Source organism: Corythoichthys intestinalis, chromosome 20 (genome assembly GCF_030265065.1).
Source record: "Corythoichthys intestinalis isolate RoL2023-P3 chromosome 20, ASM3026506v1, whole genome shotgun sequence".
In the NCBI taxonomy this organism is placed as follows: Eukaryota; Metazoa; Chordata; class Actinopteri; order Syngnathiformes; family Syngnathidae; genus Corythoichthys; species Corythoichthys intestinalis.
This window is the reverse complement of record NC_080414.1, coordinates 1043987-1064847: the sequence shown is the minus strand read 5'-3', so window position 1 is coordinate 1064847 and position 20861 is coordinate 1043987. Positions and strand designations below refer to the sequence as shown.

At 42.6% G+C, this 20861-nt stretch overlaps 1 protein-coding gene across 2 annotated transcripts; it reads left to right on the top strand.

Moving 5' to 3' along the window:
* The first annotated feature begins 3363 nt into the window (after nt 1–3363).
* LOC130909008 (uncharacterized) lies at nt 3364–19007 on the top strand. Of its 2 annotated transcripts, XM_057825045.1 has the most exons (8): nt 3364–3415; nt 3758–3826; nt 10522–10589; nt 12116–12269; nt 12346–12506; nt 12609–12815; nt 12886–13067; nt 13149–19007. In XM_057825045.1, exons 3-8 carry the CDS (start codon nt 10532–10534, stop codon nt 18663–18665), a joined length of 6279 nt encoding a protein of 2092 aa, XP_057681028.1. In that variant the 5' UTR covers nt 3364–3415; nt 3758–3826; nt 10522–10531; the 3' UTR covers nt 18666–19007. The 2 variants fall into 2 exon arrangements, with proteins under 2 accessions (XP_057681028.1, XP_057681029.1); XM_057825046.1 differs by lacking the exons at nt 3364–3415; nt 3758–3826 and adding an exon at nt 8544–8872.
* Nucleotides 19008–20861: the final 1854 nt, after the last annotated feature.

Genomic DNA, 20861 nt, shown 5'->3' with positions numbered 1-20861 from the left:
CAGAAATAATAAATTTATTAACGACTGCATTCTGGCCGATTGACTTTGGCCTGAGCCACTTAGCACACCAATATCCCAGTCTACTCTAGATATACAACTACAGGATAGGAGGTCGTCTTAGAAATGCATTGACTGGACTGTTAGCAGTGCATCTTGTTTTGTATATGGCGGAAAACAGTCAGGTGACTTGAAGTTCCGCTCTGAGACCCCCAATTTAGGCAACTTTCAAAATTGTCGGATATGCATGTGTAAAACATCATTGGAAAACTTGAAATCTCAATTTTCTGGGGGAAGAAAAATTTTGAGAAGGAGGGCGTTTTTTTTTAAAAAAAAAAAGTTTTTTAAACAGCAAAACCCTATCTGGAGGTGAGAGCACGCGAGAACAGAATTACAGACGCCATGACTTTAACGAGATATTATCGAATACTTACTTTGTTTCGATCCAAAAACTTCATGTAGAATGTATCACCGAGTGTCAAGACACGGCTGTGAATGGCCACAGCTGGATTTTTTTGGGATTTTATGGGTGAAACATGGTCATATAGCAAGGGTCGCGATGCAGAAATCGCAGACATCAAGGAGTGATCGAGATTTTCTTTTTCATATATTTACCCTTTTAAGCGTTTTTTTTTTCAACTTTTTTTTTTGTTTGGAACAATTATTTATCATTAACATATCGGAGAAAATGCAACTAACAAAAACAAAACAAAAAATTAGGCGATGGTTATGAGGTAGATATCCGTGACTTTTTTACAGACGTCATTTTTTTCATTGTGACATAATTTGTTTAAAGGTTTAAAATATGTGAGTGAATAATTTTTTAAAATAGTTTTATAGTTAATAGTTTGTTTTTTTTTAAACAAAATATGAGACATCAATGAATGATTCGAAGCTTAAAACGACAGACATTTTGAATAATAAATATAATTAATTACCTTCGTTTTATGGCTTGGTTGAAACAAAAGCGGCTGAGCGACGTCTGTAAACGAGGGTTTTCAGGGTAAAACAGACAAATTAAAAATAGTTTGGAGGCTTAATGTGCCATGAATCTGCTGTGGCAGCATATAGACATATTGTCCTATCAAACACAACAGTTGTTTTAACTTAAAATACAGAAGCTTCTTTTAAAGAGGAGTGCAAGAGCAGAAACTGCTTTTTCAGTCTTGTCTGGTGTTTTCCGCCATATCTATGTGCGCTTGGCCTCGATAATAACGTATGACGTAGGTCGTCGGCCATCACATTTGTTCCCGGAAATAATTAGACCCCACACTAGAATGACTGAAAAACAGATGTCTTTGGACAGATTTTTTACGGGGAAAGGGGAACCTGACGAGCTAGAAGATGAGCCTACAATCTCGAAGAAAACAAAAACTATGCTACTTCCCAATCACTAAAGACCCACAAACTGCGAAGGAGTGGATTCGTGACCCGTTTGTGAATAAACTGAGCATGTCTGTGCAACAGGAACATCAGCTTGTAGAGATCACAAATGACGGCGACCTTAAACGTACATTTGAGACAACGACTCTACCGAGGTTCTGGATTAAAGTCATTTCGGAATATCCTGACATCGCTAAGAGAGCACTGAAAACCGTGCTACAATTTCCAACATTGTATCTTTGTGAAGCGGGTTTCTCTCACTCTCCCATCTCGAGACCATCTCGTCTCAACGTAACGAGTTCAGGCCTCCCACTGATTCAGCGGGTGAGTTGCATTTTCCCTGCACTTAACACGACGGGGTTAAAAACAAATGTTATTTTATATTTGCTGTATTTTTCTGCCACGCATTGCCGGCGTTCTGACAAATTTGGCATAAGGTTAGAAATGACCGGGAATGCAGCGATTCCAAAGTACACACTACAAACTTTCGTTAAAGAAAGGAATATTAATAGGCCCGTCAAAATTATCGCGTTAACGCTCGGTAATTAATTTTTTGAATTAATCACGTTAAAATATTTGACGCATATGTCCCGCTCAGAAAGTAGTCTGCCTTTTGATAAGTTTTACAGCAAGGCTTTTTGTGCTGTCCAACAGCGAACTCTTGTGGTCGCTTTGCGACATGGTTTATTGTTTTCTTGCCAGTTCATTATGGCTGCACGACGTCTCGGGCTGATAATGTTGTGCTTATATGATCCTTGGACAAGATTTGTCCGTAAGTATGGTTGTTGTAAAGAATGTACATGTTATGTTAGTAAGAGAAATGTTATATTTTTTTGTATGAGACGCTTTTTGTTTATGTTTAGTGAACCTGTATAGCGTGCTAAGCTAATGTTGTTGCTAATGCAATGCTTGTGTACTTTTTTTGTAGTTTTACGACGGTCTAAAGAGGACAATGGTTTGAGGCCTTTTTATTAATAAATCAGATGGAAAAGGAAGAAGTCTAATTATTAAGGCGTCGTTCACTAGCTGTCTAGCTTTGGAAAAAGTAGACGCTTCGGAGTGAGGACAGCATAGACAGATTTAAATGACAGTAGAGTGAAATGCCCACTACAGTCCTTATGTACCGTATGTTGAATGTATATATATCCATCTTGTGTCTTATCTTTCCATTCCAACAATTTATTTTACAGAATATATATATAATTTACAGAAAACTATGGCATATTTTATAGATGGTTTGAATTGCGATTAATTACGATTAATTAATTTTTAAGCTGGAATTAAACATTTTAATCGTTTGACAGCCCTAAATATTAACTTACGTTAACCATGTTAGCTGCACACAACAACTGCACGCAGCTCTCTCACTTAACGACTTCGCCATGTCGTTAAGCATTCATTTACGCCATTTTCGTGTTGCACATGTATGTTTATGATGTAAATAGCTTTTTAGCACCGTTGGATAACATTTAGGGTCCAACTGAATATAAAAGAGGGCTTTTTTTCACCGCCGGAAAAACTTTGGGAGCAAAATTTTATAAGGGTGCAAAATTTGACAGAACACCGGTACGTGAAAAAGAGACCCAAGCCAAACCGGTCCATGGTGCAAAAAAGGTCGGCGACCCCTGCTCCATACTGCACTCGTTGAAAGGTTATAAAGTCATTTTTTTTGGTTGTCTGGGACTATTTGATATACATCTGAATGATTGACCAGAGCCTTTGTGCGATCACATTCCAAGATGACGACTGACGGCAATTAGCCTCCTTTGTTGAATAAACTGCTCTACCTGAGGGATTAGCTGACGACTGCTGGTCTAGCTCCTTTGTTCAAATTTCTATTATAATTTACACAACAACAGAAAAAAATGGCTTAAATTTGTACACTGTTTTGGAAAAAAAAAGCCTTCTAGTACTTCAATTTGAATGTGAAGCAGGAAGACGACGTCGACGGATGTGGTCACATTTGACAGCATTCGTGCTTCTCGCCAATTGTTTGTGCATTTGATCGCTACTGTGTTACACTCCCGCGTTTTCGGTGAGGTCTTTTGTGTTTTGCCATTATTTGATCGTTTTTGTTCATCACTGTAAATAAGAGTACTGAAGCTGCCATTTTCGTTCAACCCATTTTCTCCTGTTTCGTTTAGTGCAGGAAGCCAGGGGAGTGACTGTCTTTTGGTTATTTTCGGTTTTACAATGAGGGTTTAGTTAGCGGATGGGATTGAAGTGCAGATTCCTTTTGTTTGTTATTTTGGCCTGGGCTTACCCTGAAGCTGCGCCTCTCAATATGTTGTATCGATTCTTCATTGCAAGTTTGACTTGTGTAAATAACTTTGTGTCCACTTGTATACGTGTGGCTTGTTTTATGTTATGCCCTTAGTGAGCAGTCCGTGGGACGTAACAACAGTAACACACCGAATTTGTGTCTGGAGGAGGGGGAGCTCACCAGGTAAGTGTCATTGTACCTTCAACTACAGATTAGAAATATAAACATTTTTTTTAAATGCAATGGATGCGTTACCACAATATAAACACTTGGTCACTTTACCACCTTAGGAAACGATCACCATATATATTTTTCCTACTTTCTTGGTGAGATTTGAGTCGAAGACTCAAAATATATAACTGAGGAGGGGGAAGGGACCAGCTCTGAGCAGTTGCTTTAACTAGTCAAAACAAAACTGAAACAATGACTGAATGTTGATTTACCAGTACTACTCAGGGGCGGCGTATAGGGGTGAAAAGCGAGACTGATTCTAAGGGCCCATGCCCTGATGGGGGCCCACAAAGAAAATTACATAACATCATGTAATCGTTTGCAAATTTAAATATCAATCATTATAATGGGAATAAAACGAAGGGTTTCGTTTTCTTGTTTTGTTTTTGGCAAAAAGTAAACACACAGAGAGCATATGTATTGCCAGCCACCCCCCCCCCCCCCAACCCCCCGTGTTTTTATTAAATGGTTTGGCACACCCTTCCTTCGATCAAAACGGGAGCAGCGATGCGCACTTACACCAGTCAATGACCAGTGGCGCCACCAGGGGGTGGCCACGGCCAACCCTATAAATTGGTTGGCCACCCCACCGGCCACCAGTATATCGTTAGATTGTTGTAGCATGAGTTATGCATTTAATTCCAAATGAATGCATTTATTTTGTCTTGTTAAATGTAGGGCTGTCAAATTTATCGCAGTAACGGACAGGAGGTGATCTTTTTCTTAACACCCTGTAATGTATCCAACGCAGAGAAGATATAGCATTTGCAGCCACAACACAGTCATGGTTGCACCACTTCCCATCAAGCATTTGGGCAGAACAGTTAAGTCGCTACAGTATCATTTACTGAAAGCTCAACAAATACACTAGATGACAATATTTAGTCACAATATACAAAGTTATCCTTTAAGAATTACAAGTCTTTATATCCGTGGATCCCTTTCACAGAAAGAATGTTAATAATGTTAATGCCATCTTTTGGATTTATTGTTATAATAAACAAATAATAATAATAATAATAAAACATTTTATTCGTACAGCGCTTTTTTCCAATGCTCAAAGACGCTTTACAGTAGGAACAAAAAACAGCAAAAAACGTGAACAGAACAAAACAATACAGAAAACAATTACATGTTAAAAGCTAGTTTAAAAAGGTGAGTTTTTAACAGGTTTTTTGAATGTGGGAAGATCTTTGCAGGTACGGATGGGTTCAGGGAGTGTGTTCCAAAGGGAGGGAAATACAGTACTTATGTACAGTATGTTGAATGTATATATCAGTCTTATCTTTCCATTCCAACAATAATTTACAGAAAAATATGGCATATTTTATGGTGATGGAGGTGGTTTGAACTGCGATTAATTACGATTAATTAATTTTTAACCTATGATTAACTCGATTAAAAATGTTAATCGTTTGACAGCCCTAGTTAAATGTACACCTTATGCCTAATATATACATAACACAATATAACAGAATTGTTGTGGAACTCAAAATGTTGACTGGACAGTTACGGACAATGCACATTAAATCATTAGTAACATCAAATATTACACAATACACCAAAGTATACCAGTAGCCATGTCCTTAAGTCTTTCTGATAGTTTTCCCCTGACCTTTTTACTGCAATAATATAATGAAAACCTGAAATTATGGCTTTTAGTTTTGGTGTGCCACACCAAGATTTTAAGTGGCCCCATCTGGCCACCCCTAGGAAAAATTTCTGGAGGCGCCACTGTCAATGACTCGACGCGCGCAGAGTGCGGTAAAGCAGAAATGTTTTCAAAACAAAAATTGGGTTTTCAAAAGAGGAAAGAAAAGAAAGCAAAACAGGAGATGGGTAGAAAAGGCCAACAGGATGTGAAAAAGTACTTCACAAAGGAAGGTTGGTGTCTTGTGTCAGTGTAGTGCTGCAAATGAAGCTGTTATCTTAGCTCTGAAGCGAGGTCCCAGCTCACTCCGTAAGAAATACGGGATGTTCCCAGCCACAATGAGCGACATGCACCTATTCAGAAACATGAATTCCAAATCATGACGGCATTTTTTGGTATCCTACAGATGTTGAAAGTTGGTGTGGAAATGTTCTTTTTTAAAATCGGCTTGAATCCAGTTTGTCAAGAATTTATTGAATTTAGTTTGTCATCAATTGAATTTAGTTTGTTAACAAGGGACCTCGCTTCGGAGCTGTAGCCTATAGTGGAGATCGCGAGTTTCCAGATGAGGCTAAGCCTACTCCATAATGAAATAATGTAATTGTTTGCTAGCTAGTGTTTGCTCCACTTTTAGCTTACATTTAATCAGTACAGCAGGCAAATCCTTAGCAATCTCTTCATACTAAAACGGTTGTATACTGTACACTGTAATATTTGCTGTAGTCAAGGGCGTAGGTTTGGTCTCAACATTGGTAGGGATGATATTACAGCATAACCTGCATGTACTTTTAGCTAAGGATGGGACATTAATAATACCAAACAGATTGGGTGAACGAGGGTCAGGGCTACATTTCTCACCAATATGAACCTAATTACCAGTAATTGATATACTAAAACAGGGGTGCTCACGATTGACCAGTCAATCACAAAGCTAGTGTGGGTAGCTCCTGGCACCCCCCCCCCCAAATCCCTTCTTTTTTTTAAAAAAAAATTTACATAATTATGATTGTTGTGTGAGCTACGTACGAGGTTATGCAGCACCCCTCTCTCTCTCTAAACAGCTTCTTGCTAACGTTTTTCTAGTTCCGTAGTTGCCAGCAGAGGTTACTACATTTCTCACAGTTTATTTAATGTTAACAGTAGAAAACACAAAGAGAAGGACACTTCCCTCAAAGCAGCTTCCTACTTGAGTTTTGCAGGTTAGCAAGTTCACACAGTTTAATGTTATGCTAACACTGATGCAGGCCGGACCTACAGTAGCAAAATTAACGGTGTGTTCCCCACTTCCAAAACAATGATGTCTTTTTACATTTCTAACAGTGGCTGCTGCTGGCTGAAAAAAAAAATTCTCGTTCTCTAATATCTAATGTAGGTGTGTGTGAGGGTTAAATCATCAGCCATTCAAAAGTGGATTTAAGAGGAAAAAATGGACTGGCGTATTCAGCAAGTGAAAAGATGCACATGTAAATCTACACATAATAAAAAATAATTCAATAAATAATGGTGGGGTTGATTACAACATTTAAAACATATGGGAAGAGAATATAAATAATCTATATAAACTGAAGTCATTACATAACGCAAATAAGGTTGCTTAAAAGTTTGTGGGGACAATTTACCCATCCTGAAAAGTTGGTAGTGTTTTGTCCCAACCGTCCCTATGCAAACCTACGCCCTTGACTGTAGTATTGTTAAGTTCAAACAAAACATTTATTCTAAGTCATTCATCATGGTATTTGATTTGAGAATTTTTCTACTAAAAATATATTAGATTGTAAAAGATGGCCTTCAGTACATTTTTTATAGATGATATCAGTCTATTCATTATTGCTCTATACGCTGTATGTTTACATAAATATATTTTCATCTTAAATCCATGCAGAAAATGGACAAATTAGTGTGTAAATATTCACCAGAATGCAGGAAATTACGTAGCTGATGTGTGTGTGTGTGTGTGTGTGTGTCCCGGCATTGGTGGTGGGACCCAGAGTGATATCTTTTCATGGGGCCCAAAATCTCTGGCAGCGCCCCTGGTCCTACTTTTTATGAAGATGGTATATCCAGGAAGTGACCTGATATCAAGAGGGCGTATCCCAGAAATATCCTCAAATCAACAGGAAGTGACGTGATTGTTTGAAAAAAACGAGGCCTTCAAAGAAAAGAACACGGTCCCCACAGTCAAACGGAGGTTTCCTGATGTTTTGGGGTTGCTTTGCTGCCTCTGGCACTGGACTGCTTGACCGTGTGCATGGCTTGATGAAGTCTGAAGACAAATTTTGCAGCATAATGCTCAGTGTCAGAAAACTGGGTCTCCCTCAGAGGTCATGGGTCTTCTAGCAGGACAATGAGCCAAAACACACTTCAAAAAGCACTAGAAAATGATTTGAGAGAAAGAATTGAAGATTTCTAAAGTGAATCCAGACTTGAATCCCATAGAACACCTGTGGAGAGATCTGAAAATGGCACCGTTCAAATCTCAGAGACCTGGAGCAGTTGGCCAAAGAAGAATTGTCTAAAATTCCAGCAGAGCATTGGAAGAAACTCATTAATGGATAGTGGAAGCGGTTTTTGGCAGTTATTTTGTCTAAAGGTTGTGCTACCAAGTATTAGGCTGAGGGTGCCAATACTTTTGTCCGGCCCATTCTTGGAGTTTTGTGTCAAATGATTAAGGGTTTTTTTTTCATTGCAAGCAAAATAAATGAAGACATTACTGCCAAAGCATTTGTAATTGCAATCATTTTCTGAGAGAAATTGAGCATTATCTGACAGAATTGCAGTGGTGCCAATACTGTACCTTTGGCCAACAGTGTATTTTTACTTGAGTACTGTATATATTTTGCCACACCCCTGCAATTAACTGAATCTTTCATTTTCAATGTGTGGCTTATGCAAACACACCCGCATAAAAATGGCATGAGCTCATAGCATTCTATCCCGTTGAGCTAAAAATGACATCATTGACAGTGATGGACGTCCAATCTTCGCCACCCTCAAACGGATTGGACGTCGACTAGTGATAAACTCGCAGCAGAAGGATGATTGGATGCCTTGCAATTGGACCTCTGTCAATCGCAATGAGATTGACAGAGCAAAATCTTTTCAAATCTAGTCGGGGCAGATTTTTGACTCGGGTATAAAATAAAAATTTCCGCCCGTACGTTATCAGACTGCACAGGCGGCGGCGTAGAGACATCATTTTTTGACGCGAGGATGCTGATAAACATAGAAACGGAGAAAATTGAGGTTTAACATCATTTGTTTGGGTCAAAATAAGAAAAATGCACGTCAGCTGAACCTTTTTTTTTTTTTTTAAACACTAAGCTGAGTTTTAGTTTGCAACATCACTGGTAAGTTTTGCTCATTTTTAAAAATTTGGATGCAGAAAAAAAAAAAAATCAAATGAGAATATTTTACCCAATTGCAGCCAGTCTCTCTCAGTTAGAATGGATTGGACGTGTATCGCTGTCAATGGCACCCAATTATCTAATATAGATAGGTTTGGATTACGGTTTAGGGGTTAGGAACCCTAAAAAAAAACCTGAAAAAAATAACAATGTAGATTATTATTTCAAAAATATGTCAGTTAATTTAAAATAAGTGTGCTAATGACTACTTTTGAATTCTTTATTTTAGGAATGCGGTTGATTTCATGCAATTAATCACGATTAAAATTGGTAGCCCCAATATACACACTGCTGGCCAAAGTATTGGCACCCCTGCAATTCTGTCAGATAATGCTCAATTTCTCCCAGAAAATGATTGCAATTACAAATGCTCTGGTAGTAATATCTTCACTTATTTTGCTTGCAATGAAAAAAGACAAAAGAGAATGGGGAAAAAAATTAAATAATTATCATTTAACACGAGACAAAAGTATTGGCACGCTTTGAAAATCATGTGACGCTTCTCTAATTTGTGTAATTAACAGCATCTGTTACTTACCTGTGGTGGCAATAACTAAATCACACTTGCAGCCAGTTAAAATGGATTAAAGTTGACTCAACCTCTGTCCTGTGACCCTCAGCCGAATACTTGGTAGGACAACTTTTAGACAAAATAACTGGGAACAACTGCTTCTGGTATCCATAAATGAGTTTCTGCTGGAATTTTAGAACATTCTTCTTTGGCCAACTGCTCCAGGTCTTTCAGATCTCTCCACAGGTGTTCTATAGGATTCAGGTCTGGACTCACTTTAGAAGTCTCCAGTGCTTTCTCTCAAATCATTTTCTAGTGCTTTTTGAAGTGTGTTTTGGCTCATTGTCCTGTCGGAAGACCCATGACGTTTGAGGGAGACCAAGCAAAATTTGTTGGTAGTCTTCATAATGCCATGCACACAGTCAAGCAATCCAGTGCCAGAGGTAGCAAAGCAACCCCCAAAAAAATCATGGAACCTCCGCCATGTTTGACTATGTTCTTTTCTTTGAAGGCCTCGTTTTTCCCCCTGTAAACTCTATGTTGATGGCTTTTCCCAAAAAGCTATACTTTTGTCTCATCTGACCAGAGAACAGTCTTCCAAAACGTTTTTTCATTGCAAGCAAAATAAATGAATATCTTACTACCAAAGCATTTGTAATTGCAATCATTTTCTGGGAGAAATTGAGCATTATCTGACAGAATTGCAGGGGTGCCAATACTTTTGGCCAGCAGTATAACAAAATGTAATCATAAAAATCTTATCATTGCAAGAAAATGAGGGGAACCTTGAAGAAAGAGGACCCCAAAAATTGGAGTCCAAGACTTTGCCTCATTGAAATTCAAAGACGATCTTTGATAAGCTTCCATGACAACAGCTCATTGTGGCGTATCATATTGATTTACTCATTAAACGGCCTGTAATCAGTGGACGCACCCGCGTCTATACAGTAAGTGATTAATGTTTGATGAGCGGTGGTCGGCCAACGTGTATAAAGAGGACGGTGCGCTCCTGCCTAAGTTAGTTGAGTAGGGATGCGCGCGCTCACGCAAAGAGGAGTAACTGCAAAATTGTGGTTATCAGAGGCCTGCGGATGGAGCGAGCCCAGGACGCCATCGCCGTGGTGGGCATCGGCTGCAACTTCCCAGGCGGTAACGTACCTCACAATCTTCAATCAATACATTATTAAATGTTGATGCCAATGTTGGCCAATTAAATATGTTTTTTATAGCTATATAGTTCTGCAATGATTAATCCGATTAGAAAAAAGCTTCAAATCAAATTTGTCTGCTTCGAGTATTCGTTTAGTTAGAGTTGCTTTGTAATGTTTTGTTTTGAAAGCTTTTAGTGCTACTGATTTAGGTGATATACTGCCCTCTTGTGGCAACTGTGATCATGACATAACTTATGTAACATGGCTGAGTCCAGCTGCTCCCTGTTAAGACCAACCACAGACTTCATAATGATAATGACGGAACACTGGGCCAATTACCCGCATTGTTGGTGTGGCCGTCAAAGCTGACGAGTGGAATCACAAAGTGCTTTTTTCATTCAAAATACTTAAGAATAAATGCCTAAATGCCTGAATTCTTTGTAGATATGGATGTAAAACAGTCTTGAGTCTTGGTTAAAAGCAACAACAACAAAAAATTGCAGTTAGCATTTATTTTACATAAATATGTCAAAATACGAAGCTAGTCTGTTAGTCAATGTGGCGGCCGCCATATGTAAACAGAGATTTTCTAGTGAAAATTCTTGCTTTTTCTTACCATTTTTCTAAATATTAAAAATGAATATAATAACCTTAGTTTTTTTTTTCAAAACCTACATAATTTCTAATATATTGAAAACTATGAAAAAATGTATTTTCATTCGTATTGAACAATGTATTTAAAATGAATATGACTAAGATAAGACACAAGATGGATATATACATTCAACATTCGGTACATAAGTACTGTATTTGTTTATTATAACAATAAATCAACAAGATGGCATTAACATTATTAACATTGTTAAAGCGATCCATGGATAGAAAGACGTGTAGTTCTTAAAAGATATGTTACTACAAGTTATAGAAATTTTATATTAAAACCCTTCTTAATGTTTTCGTTTTAATAAAATTTGTAAAATTTTCAATCAAAAAATAAACTAGTAGCCCGCCATTGTTGATGTCAATAATTACTTACACAACGCTCATGGGTGCTGAAGCCTAAAAAATCAGTCGCACCCAAGCGCCAGCAGAGGGCGATGAAACTCCAAAAAACACAATTAACAAGATGACATTTCACTGTGCTGTCATTTTAATCTGTTTGAGCGGGGCATATGCGTTAATTGCGTCAAATATTTTAACGTGATTCATTTAAAACATTAATTACTGCCCGTTAACGCGATCATTTTGACAGCCCTAATAATTATTTCTTAATGTCACAAAAATACATTGGTTTTCACTGTTTTGAACTTAAACATTTGATCCATTTATATCGATAGCTTAAAATTTATTTGTATTTTTTTAATTTTTAAATCATTTTCATGTCACGAAAAGAATTGCATTATTTTGAACAGGCAAAATGTTTTGCATTTAAAATGAAACAAATTCCAGAGAGAGTTCATAAGACAAATAATATCTCAAAGTATAAAAATCTTTTGCTGTGCTCACGTGTTTCCCTCCCACCAGGCGAAGGTCTGGAAAACTTCTGGAAGGTTCTGGTGAGCGGCCGCAATTGTTCGGTGTCCATTCCCAATGAGCGGTTCGACTCGTCAGCCTGGTATGACCCCGACGACAACAAGGCGGGCAAATCCCGCACGGCCCAGGCCGCCCTCATTGACGGGTAAAAAGTTCTCGTCGCTCGTCGGCTTAGCGAAACTAGACTTGGAGCATTTTGTCCCTTCCGTTGCCCTCAACAGTTTCAACCACTTTGACCACAAGTTCTTTGGCATCAGCGACAGCGAGGTGGAACAAATGGACCCTCAGCAGAAGCAGCTCCTTCAATGCGTCTACAGAGCTCTGGAAAACGCCGGGATTCCCATGGAAAAAGCCAGCGGGACCAGAACCGGAGTCTATTTTGGTAAATCTTCCGGATTTAAACCTTTCCAGGAGAGTGAAAAAAAATAATGAGTGCATGAAAGAGTTATAGGATGAGAATAGATTAACGGCGTCGTCTCAACAGGCCTCATGAACCGAGATTACGAGACCAACGCGGCTCACGTACCCCCCGGTATCATCAACCACTGGACGGGGGCGGGTCTGGCCATGAGCATCGCCGCCAACAGAGTCTCCTATATTTTCAACTTTACCGGGCCGTCCTTCGCCCTGGACTGCGCCTGCTCCTCTTCCCTGGTGGCCCTCCATCAGGCCTGCCAGGCCATCCGATATGGTGCGGCAACATTGTGCCTGCGGGCATCTCCACATACATGCTTCTAAAGGACTTTGTGTCATCTTGTCAGGCGACTGTGAAATGGCGGTGTGCGGCGGTGTCAACTGCATCATCGAGCCAAGGGTGTTCGTAGCCCTCAGCAAGGCCAAGATGATCTCCCCGGACGGGACCAGCAAGCCTTTTTCCAACAAAGCCAACGGTTACGGCAGAGGGGAAGGATGCGGCGTGGTTATTCTCAAGCCTTTGACCAAGGTAAGACTTTCATCAAGAAGCGGGGGAATCCAGTCACTTGGATCCAGAAGGTTCACCGTATCCTTTGCTGTACCTCGACAGGCCTTACGGGACCATGATCACATCTGGGGCATCGTCAGCAAAACCGCCGTCAACCAAGACGGACGTTCCGTCACTCCGATCACCAAACCATCCGTGACGCAGCAAGAAGAGCTTCTGCGGATGGTGTACTCTGAGCGCGACCTCGCCAGTGTGCAGTACGTGGAAGCTCACGGCACCGGAACGCCGGTCGGAGACCCGACGGAAGCAGCCAGCCTCTCCAACGTCATCGCCAAAGCGCGAGCCGAGACTCTGCGGATCGGATCGGTGAAAAGCAACATCGGACACACGGAATCTGCCGCCGGGGTGGCAGGACTCATCAAGGTGCTCCTCATGATGAAGCACGAGACTTTCGTTCCTTCCGTTTTCTTCTCGGAGAAGACGGCCAGCGTAGACTTCCGGGCTTTGAACATGCGGGTTATTCAGGAAGTCGAAAAATGGGAAGTCGGCAGAGGGCGGGTCGCGGGAATCAACAATTTCGGCTTCGGGGGTACGAACGCTCACGCGATCGTCACACAGCATCGGCCGTCGCTTGCCGCCACCAAGAACGATAGCAGGAAGGTGAAATATTTTGTCATGTCGTCAAGTTCGCCAAAGTCTCTCACTCTCACGCTAGAAGATACCGCAAAACGTCTCGAGGACGACACGGATCTGGACCGTCTATTGTACACGGCGGCGTGCAGGAGGAGCCACCTCAAACACAAATACAGGCGAGCCTTCGCCGTTTCATCCGTAGTAGACCTCAAGGAGAAGCTCCAGGCTGCCGTCAGCAAAAATACGACAAGCATTTCGCTCACGGATCCTAAGTTAGTGTTTGTCTTCTGCGGTAACGGCGTCACCTACCACGGCATGGGCAAGCAGCTGCTTCGACACGAGCCGGTTTTCAGAGACAAAATCCAGGAGATTTCTCAACTCTACCGAAAATTAAGCGAGCTGGACATCCTGGACGCTCTCGAAAGCGAGATTGAACCTATTGATTACAATAGGTCAGATATGGTCCAGCCGCTTCTCTTTGCTCTACAGGTGGGCGTCTTCACTTTGCTCGAGCACTGGGGCGTCAAAGCCGACGCCGTGCTGGGGCACTCCGTCGGCGAGGTGGCGGCGGCTCACTGCTCCGGCCTCTTGTCCCTAGGGGACGCCCTCAAAGTCATCCACTTCCGCAGCGTTCTACAGAGAGAAGCTGCCGGGGGGAAGATGCTGGTGATCAGCAATATGGCCGTATCAGAGGTCAAAGCTCTTCTCCCTCAATTTTCAGGGAAGGTTTGTCTCGCCGCTTATAACAGCCCACAGTCCTGCACCCTCTCAGGGGACGCAGACGCCATTGACAACCTTCAGGAACAACTAAGCCGCTCAGCTAACAGTGAGAACCTCTTCATCCGCGCCCTAGAGGTCCCCGCTGCTTATCACAGCCACATGATGGATCCAATCCTGCTAAAAATCAGGGAGGCCATTGGTTCCTTACAAGAGAACAAGTCCAGCGTGCAATTGTTCTCAACCGTAACCGGCAAGGAGGCCGAGGCGGGGGATTTCTGCTCAGGCGATTATTGGGCTAAAAACGTGCGAGACCCCGTCGCTTTCGAGCAAGCGGTCAGAGCGGCCGGCCGGGGGAAAAACAGCACGGTCTTTTTGGAAATAGGTCCGAGACGAGCTCTCCAGAGAAACATCGCGGAGACACTAGGCAACGACACCCCCGTCGTTGCCTCGCTGCAACCGGGCAAAGATCACGAGACGCTCTCGTCCGTGGTTTCAAAGCTGTTTGAGCTCGGGGTCCACGTCGACTGGGAGACTTTTTATTCCGGATTTGAGTCACCGCCGCTGCATTTCCCGAGATACCAGTTTGACTCCTCGGAGAGAGACATCATCATCAAAGGGTCTCAGAACAACACTAGGAGTGAACACCCTTTACTTTGCACCACAGGGAGCGAGAGCAACATCTTCAGCTGCGACGTCACGTCCGACTCCGCCTTCTACTTGAAAGAACACAGGCACAACAAAGTGCCCATCATCCCCGGGGCTTTTTACGCCGAGTTGGGTTTAGCTGCATTTATGTCTTGCGCGAAACCAAAAGTCCCTCTCAACTCCCTGCAGCTCAGTGTCAGTTTCCACAGCCCGTTTGTAATCACCCCAAATCCTCTAGAAATGAAGGTGCAAATGGATCAGAAAGAGAACGACACTAATTTCACTGTGTTCTCCTCATCTGCCATGTACGCTTCAGGGACGGTCACGTTAAACAAAGAGCGACCGGTCGAAGAGCGGTGCATTGACCTGAGCAGCATTTACAAAAGATGTGCATCAGTAGTGACTTATCAGGAATTTTACGGTTATCTTGCGCAAGGAGGCTTTCAATATGGAGATGTCTTCACAAATAAGGCAAACGTACACTACGGGGAAGATTTGAAAGAAGCTTTTGCCTTGATCACAGTTCCTCAGGCGCTACGATCTCAGTTGCACGAGTACTGCATTCATCCGGTAGTGCTGGACTTCCTAATGCAGCTTCTACCGGTCACAGTAGAGCACAGTTTTGCCGGCAGACCTGGATTCCCCGCCAAGATCGGGAGTTTGACCGTTTTAGAACCCTTGCAAGAGGAGATGACCGTCTACTTGAGGGCGACCGATGTCGGCGAAGACCACTACGAGGTTTGCGGATGTTTTGCCGATCGACGCGGTCGGATCTTGGTTGAGGTTAAGCACGTGTTGATCAAGCACCTCGGCAGTCGCTGTCACGTGGTCGAGGAGTACTTCTACCACAATGAGTTCAGTGTCATCCCGGAGGGGATCACAAATGATCCACCTCCTAAGGCCTTAGTCTTTTCCGATCAAATTGGGATCGCAGAAGCTCTGCAGCCACACTTAGACTCACAATCCAAGTATATTCCGTTCAAACATGCTGAGGATATCCTGGCCGGTGGTTTTCCATCTCTCTTGGCAAACCTCAACCTTACAGACCTTAACAACTTTCAGGAAGTTTTGTTTTTGTGGGGCAAAGAAAACCTCACTTCCCTAACGCCCGATGAAATTCTTCAGAATCTGGCCAATTGCTGTGAAATTTTCCGCCAGGTTGTCCTGGAGCTCAAACGAATTCACTTCCCGAACTCCATCCGAGCGGTAACCTACCATTCGTCCGAGTTAACGGTCGAGCACGTAAATCCGGGGTTTGCCATGGTCGGCATGACCAGGGCGCTTGAAGCAGAAATAGCCGAACTTTCATTCCAGTTAGTCGACATCAACTCCGTCTGCGCTGAGGACATTGCAACTCTTTCCAAGGTCCTGCGAGCTTATCCCTGCAGCAAGTACCCAGAACTCGTAGTTAAAGACGGCGCAATTCTAAAACCTTCCATTACCCGTACCCCACCTGAACTCAATAACAGTTTAGATACAACTTTTGTGTCCGACACCTCTGAACCTTGCATCTTTCAGACTGCGGATGCTTTCAAAATGAGTGGCTTGAGTGCCGTTCAGGTCCATGCTGACGCAGAACAAATGAGCGATACGTCAGTTGAAATTAAGCCCGCTAAGTTTTGCGTCCATTCGTCAGAGTACTTCCCTGTGAGTGCTTCCCATTTAAAATTTGGCCAGACATTATACTGGAACCAACACTCCTCACAGAATCACAAGCTACTCATGCTGGACTTTAGTGGGATCATTACCAAAGTCGGAAAGGATGTTAGGAAACTAAAAGTGGGAGATACTGTGGCTTCCTGTTACCCTACAGTGGCGTCCGATAGGATCAGAGTCCCGAAGGATGCGTGTTACACCACTAAACAATTTCCCTTTCTTGAAACAACACCCTGTGTTTCCTACTTTGTGCTGGCAAGGGAAATCCTGTACGGGGTTTTGCCAAAAGCAAAGAATAATCTCGGAATCGTATGCCCCAGTCCCGATTCTGGTCTGGTGACGGTTTTGACGATTGCCGCTCAAAAGTCAGGGTGGAATGTTTTCGTCGGAGCGGATGGCTCCTTTAAAGACGTCACTCATTTGGACGCGTTGGTAGTCCTGCCTCCGTTTAAAAAAACTTTGATTGCAGAAGTCTGCGACTTCCCTGGCGTCAAGAATGTCGTCCTTCTCCGTGGATCTCAAATGCAACATTTTCTCACCCAGGATGACCTCCAAAGTGTAAAAGAAAGTGTCCACGTGCACACAGTTGACATTCAAAGTATTTTAACAAAAGGATCTCTATGTGCTCGAAGGCCACGTGTTTATGACTGGCTTAAGTCCTTAAACCTGAACAAGAAGTTTTCCCTGGAGAGCTTTACCTATCAATGTAAGACGTCTGAGAAGATCCATAGCTTTCCCTCAGACAACTCAGAGTCTTACTTCCATGCTAAGAAGCTAGCTGTCGTGGCACTAGCAAAAGGTCAAACCGCCATGACGTCAAATATTCCACTTCTGTGCTCCAAAAAACAGCTTTTCCGAAAACGATCGGTGTACATCGTGACGGGCGGTCTGACCGGGCTGGGCTTTGAAACGGTCAAGTTCATTTCTCAAAAGGGCGGCGAGGTTGTCGTCACGCTCTCCAGGAGTGAACCCTCGGCAGAAGTGCGGCAGGAGATCCAAAACGTACAGAATCAGTGCGGGAACAGCGTCGTTAGCATGCAGTGTGACATTAGCGTGGCGGAACAGGTGTACCGAGTTGTCCGCGACATCCAGCTTAAGTTCAAAGGTTATCCCATCAGAGGGGTGTTTCACAGTGCGGTCGTTTTGCGCGACGCCCTGATCGAGTCCCTTGACAGGTCCAGTTACGAGGAAGTTTTTAAGCCCAAAGTCAATGGTGTGCTTAACTTGCACAAAGCAACACTAAGCTTCCAGTTAGATTACTTTGTTTGCTACTCTTCCGTATCCGCCTTTCTAGGAAACGCCTCACAAACAAACTATGCGGCAGCAAACACATTTCTAGACTTGTTCTGCCAGTACAGGCGCAAGCTAGGCCTGCCGGCGCAGTCCGTCAACTGGGGAGGCCTGAACCTCGGGCTCCTCCTGAACAAAGAGAATTTCCATCGCTTCCTGGAGGCCAAGGGGATGATGGTACTCATGGTGGCCGAGATCCACAAAAGTCTGGAACAATGCTTGCTGCTAAATCGATCGCAACAAGCTATCTGCCGCTTCCACTTTAGGAACATCCGCTTTAACATCCTCTCGCAAAACATCTCCCTGACCATGCGTCTTTCTGCTCTGGTGGAGCAAGCCCTTCAAAAGTCAAGAGAGTTGGCTTCTCAAAACAAAAACACCGAGGAGGTGCCGGCCAGAGATTACGTGGTCTCGCTCCTTAGCAAAACCATCGGCGTGGACGTCAACCAACTAAAAGACGACACGCCGCTGTCCTCGCTCGGTACAGACTCCATGCAGGCCATGACGCTGCAAAACCTCATCTACCAGGACCGAGGTGTCAATGTACCACTGGTAAAACTTTTGGATCCCAATGCCACGATAACTACAGTGGTGGACATTTTGGGTGAGGTAGGAACTAAGGACCCTCAAGTTCAGTCGACCGATGATCCCAGCACAATTTCGACCAGATTTTAAGCAACCTGGGTATGAGATAGAGTGCTTAACCTTCACTTAGGAATGAGCAAAACCGTGCTCCAATTCTTCTCAGGACTTCCATTTCAATGTGTTTAATTTGAATGTGGTGGACGAACCAGAATTGCTGTAAAAATGAAATGTTTTTTTACATTGAACACACAGTAACTTTGGCATATTGCAACACTCAAAGTAAGGAAACACATTAACAACCTTACCGTGGTTGTAATGGCTTCAATATTTCATAAATGAAAGCTAATTTATTTCTAGTCTGGAACTGGGTATTTTTTAATGTTCCTCATCAAGAGTCTCCTGGCTGATAAATATTTTCCTTACCAGCTCTTGAAAGTGTTATTTTGTTTACTATTAGCTCATTGCCTCAAAGGTTTTGCTGACGCATAGATAACAGCTGTCCTTGTAACTTCTTTTTAAGATGTTCATCAATCCCGTGTCCCGAAGGTGATCATTTTTATCACTTGATGAAGGTTATTGAATGATGCACACGATACTTTATTAAATTATGACACAAGTGACAACAGCATGGTGTTGTTGGATGTGCAACCTGACTGATGAGTCACCTCTGTTTTGCCTTAGATTGATAGGCATTGCAGTAGAATTTGTGCCCACATACTGCCAATTAATGTGCCTATTAATAAGCTTTAAATTTTTTTTTTTTAACCCAACAAGGCGAAACCAAGGCTTTTCAGTGCAATTAAGTACAGGTAGTCCCCAGGTTAGGAACGAGCTCCGTTCCTAGGCTGGCGATGTAACTCAAATTTCCGCGTAAAGACAAGTTTCCCCTTCTTTCAGGACAATAAACTTGAACTGAACTAGATCAACTTACAATAATGTATTCCTTTAATAGCATTGTTTTGTTTGTAACAGAAAAGACTTAAAGCGCATCAATTTTCCTGAAAAAAAAAAGTCACATCTATACTAAAAATACAGTCAAGGTCCATTTTTGACCATTTGATACTGAAAAATAAAATGTACTGAAATCAATAAACAATAGTAAATTCAAATTGATTAGCAACATTAACTCATGAGGACAATATGCAAATTTGACCGACAAAAAACAAACAAACAACTGAATCAAAGAAAAATGACAGTGTCATTAGACAGGGGGACAGTTTTTGTTTTTTGCTGCTCGCAGTATCAGCTCCTTTGCAATGTTTGCTGTGGTGTGGGGTTATTTTGCACTGGGCATGCAAACATTGCTCACTGGTTTACTGATGTAACACTGACAAAGCGGGACGATTGTTGGCAATATTCGGCACGTTTTCGCTGAAAGACTATCAAGCGGTTTATCAATGATATTGGGGTCTAATGTCTTTTAAGTGACATCTTATTTGATTTGGCTTCTCGCTGTCCGCTACAAACATTTTTAGACACAGTTAACAGAGTGGTCTTTCCTCATCTCCCACTGTATTAAAAGTCAAAGCCAAACATCCCAAAAACCGCATTCTCCGCAGCAGGGGAGAACCGGAGGTGTGGGTGGCCGTCGTGACCGTACCAAGCCAAAAATGGCACTTCTCGGGCGGACATGTAGAACGGAGAAGACAGTGGGTTGCAGCGTGCGCCCGGTCGGAAAACTGTGCACGGCTCTTCATAGCTCTTTGCTCTTGTTTGGTTCAAAAATACTGTGCACACTCTGAAAATGTGAGCGGCGAGCGCCACTGCCACCCATTGAGTGGATGTTATTCTAGTACGGCAAAAAAAAAAAAAAAAGTTCCCTGAGGTCAAATGCGCCACCCCTGGCATCACTCTGCGCCCCCCTACTATTTAAGAAGTACTGCTCTAAAAACAAAATAACTGTCCAAAAAAATCTATTATATGCCATATTAATAACATCCAGGAAAAAATGATGCAGCAGCAGCAGCATGAGAACAAGGAAGTGGGAAGTCCGAAAAAGGCGCATTGTCCCCGGCCAGGGAAGAACCTGAGGTTGGCGCGAGCGTCATGACTCTCCCAAGCCGAAAAGGGCGCTTCTCAGGCAGACACATGAGAACCCGACATGACAGCGGGTGGGGCCTGGCATCATCAAGAACTGCAGGACGCTTCTGGGGGAGGAGTCATGGCAAGAACTAGGTACTGTTTACGCAACAACAAAAAAAACAAAAACACGACTGGAGGCAATGGTGGACGAGAGTTGGGCGTCGTGAAGTCAAAATCGCGTAAATTGGGTATGTCGTAACCCGG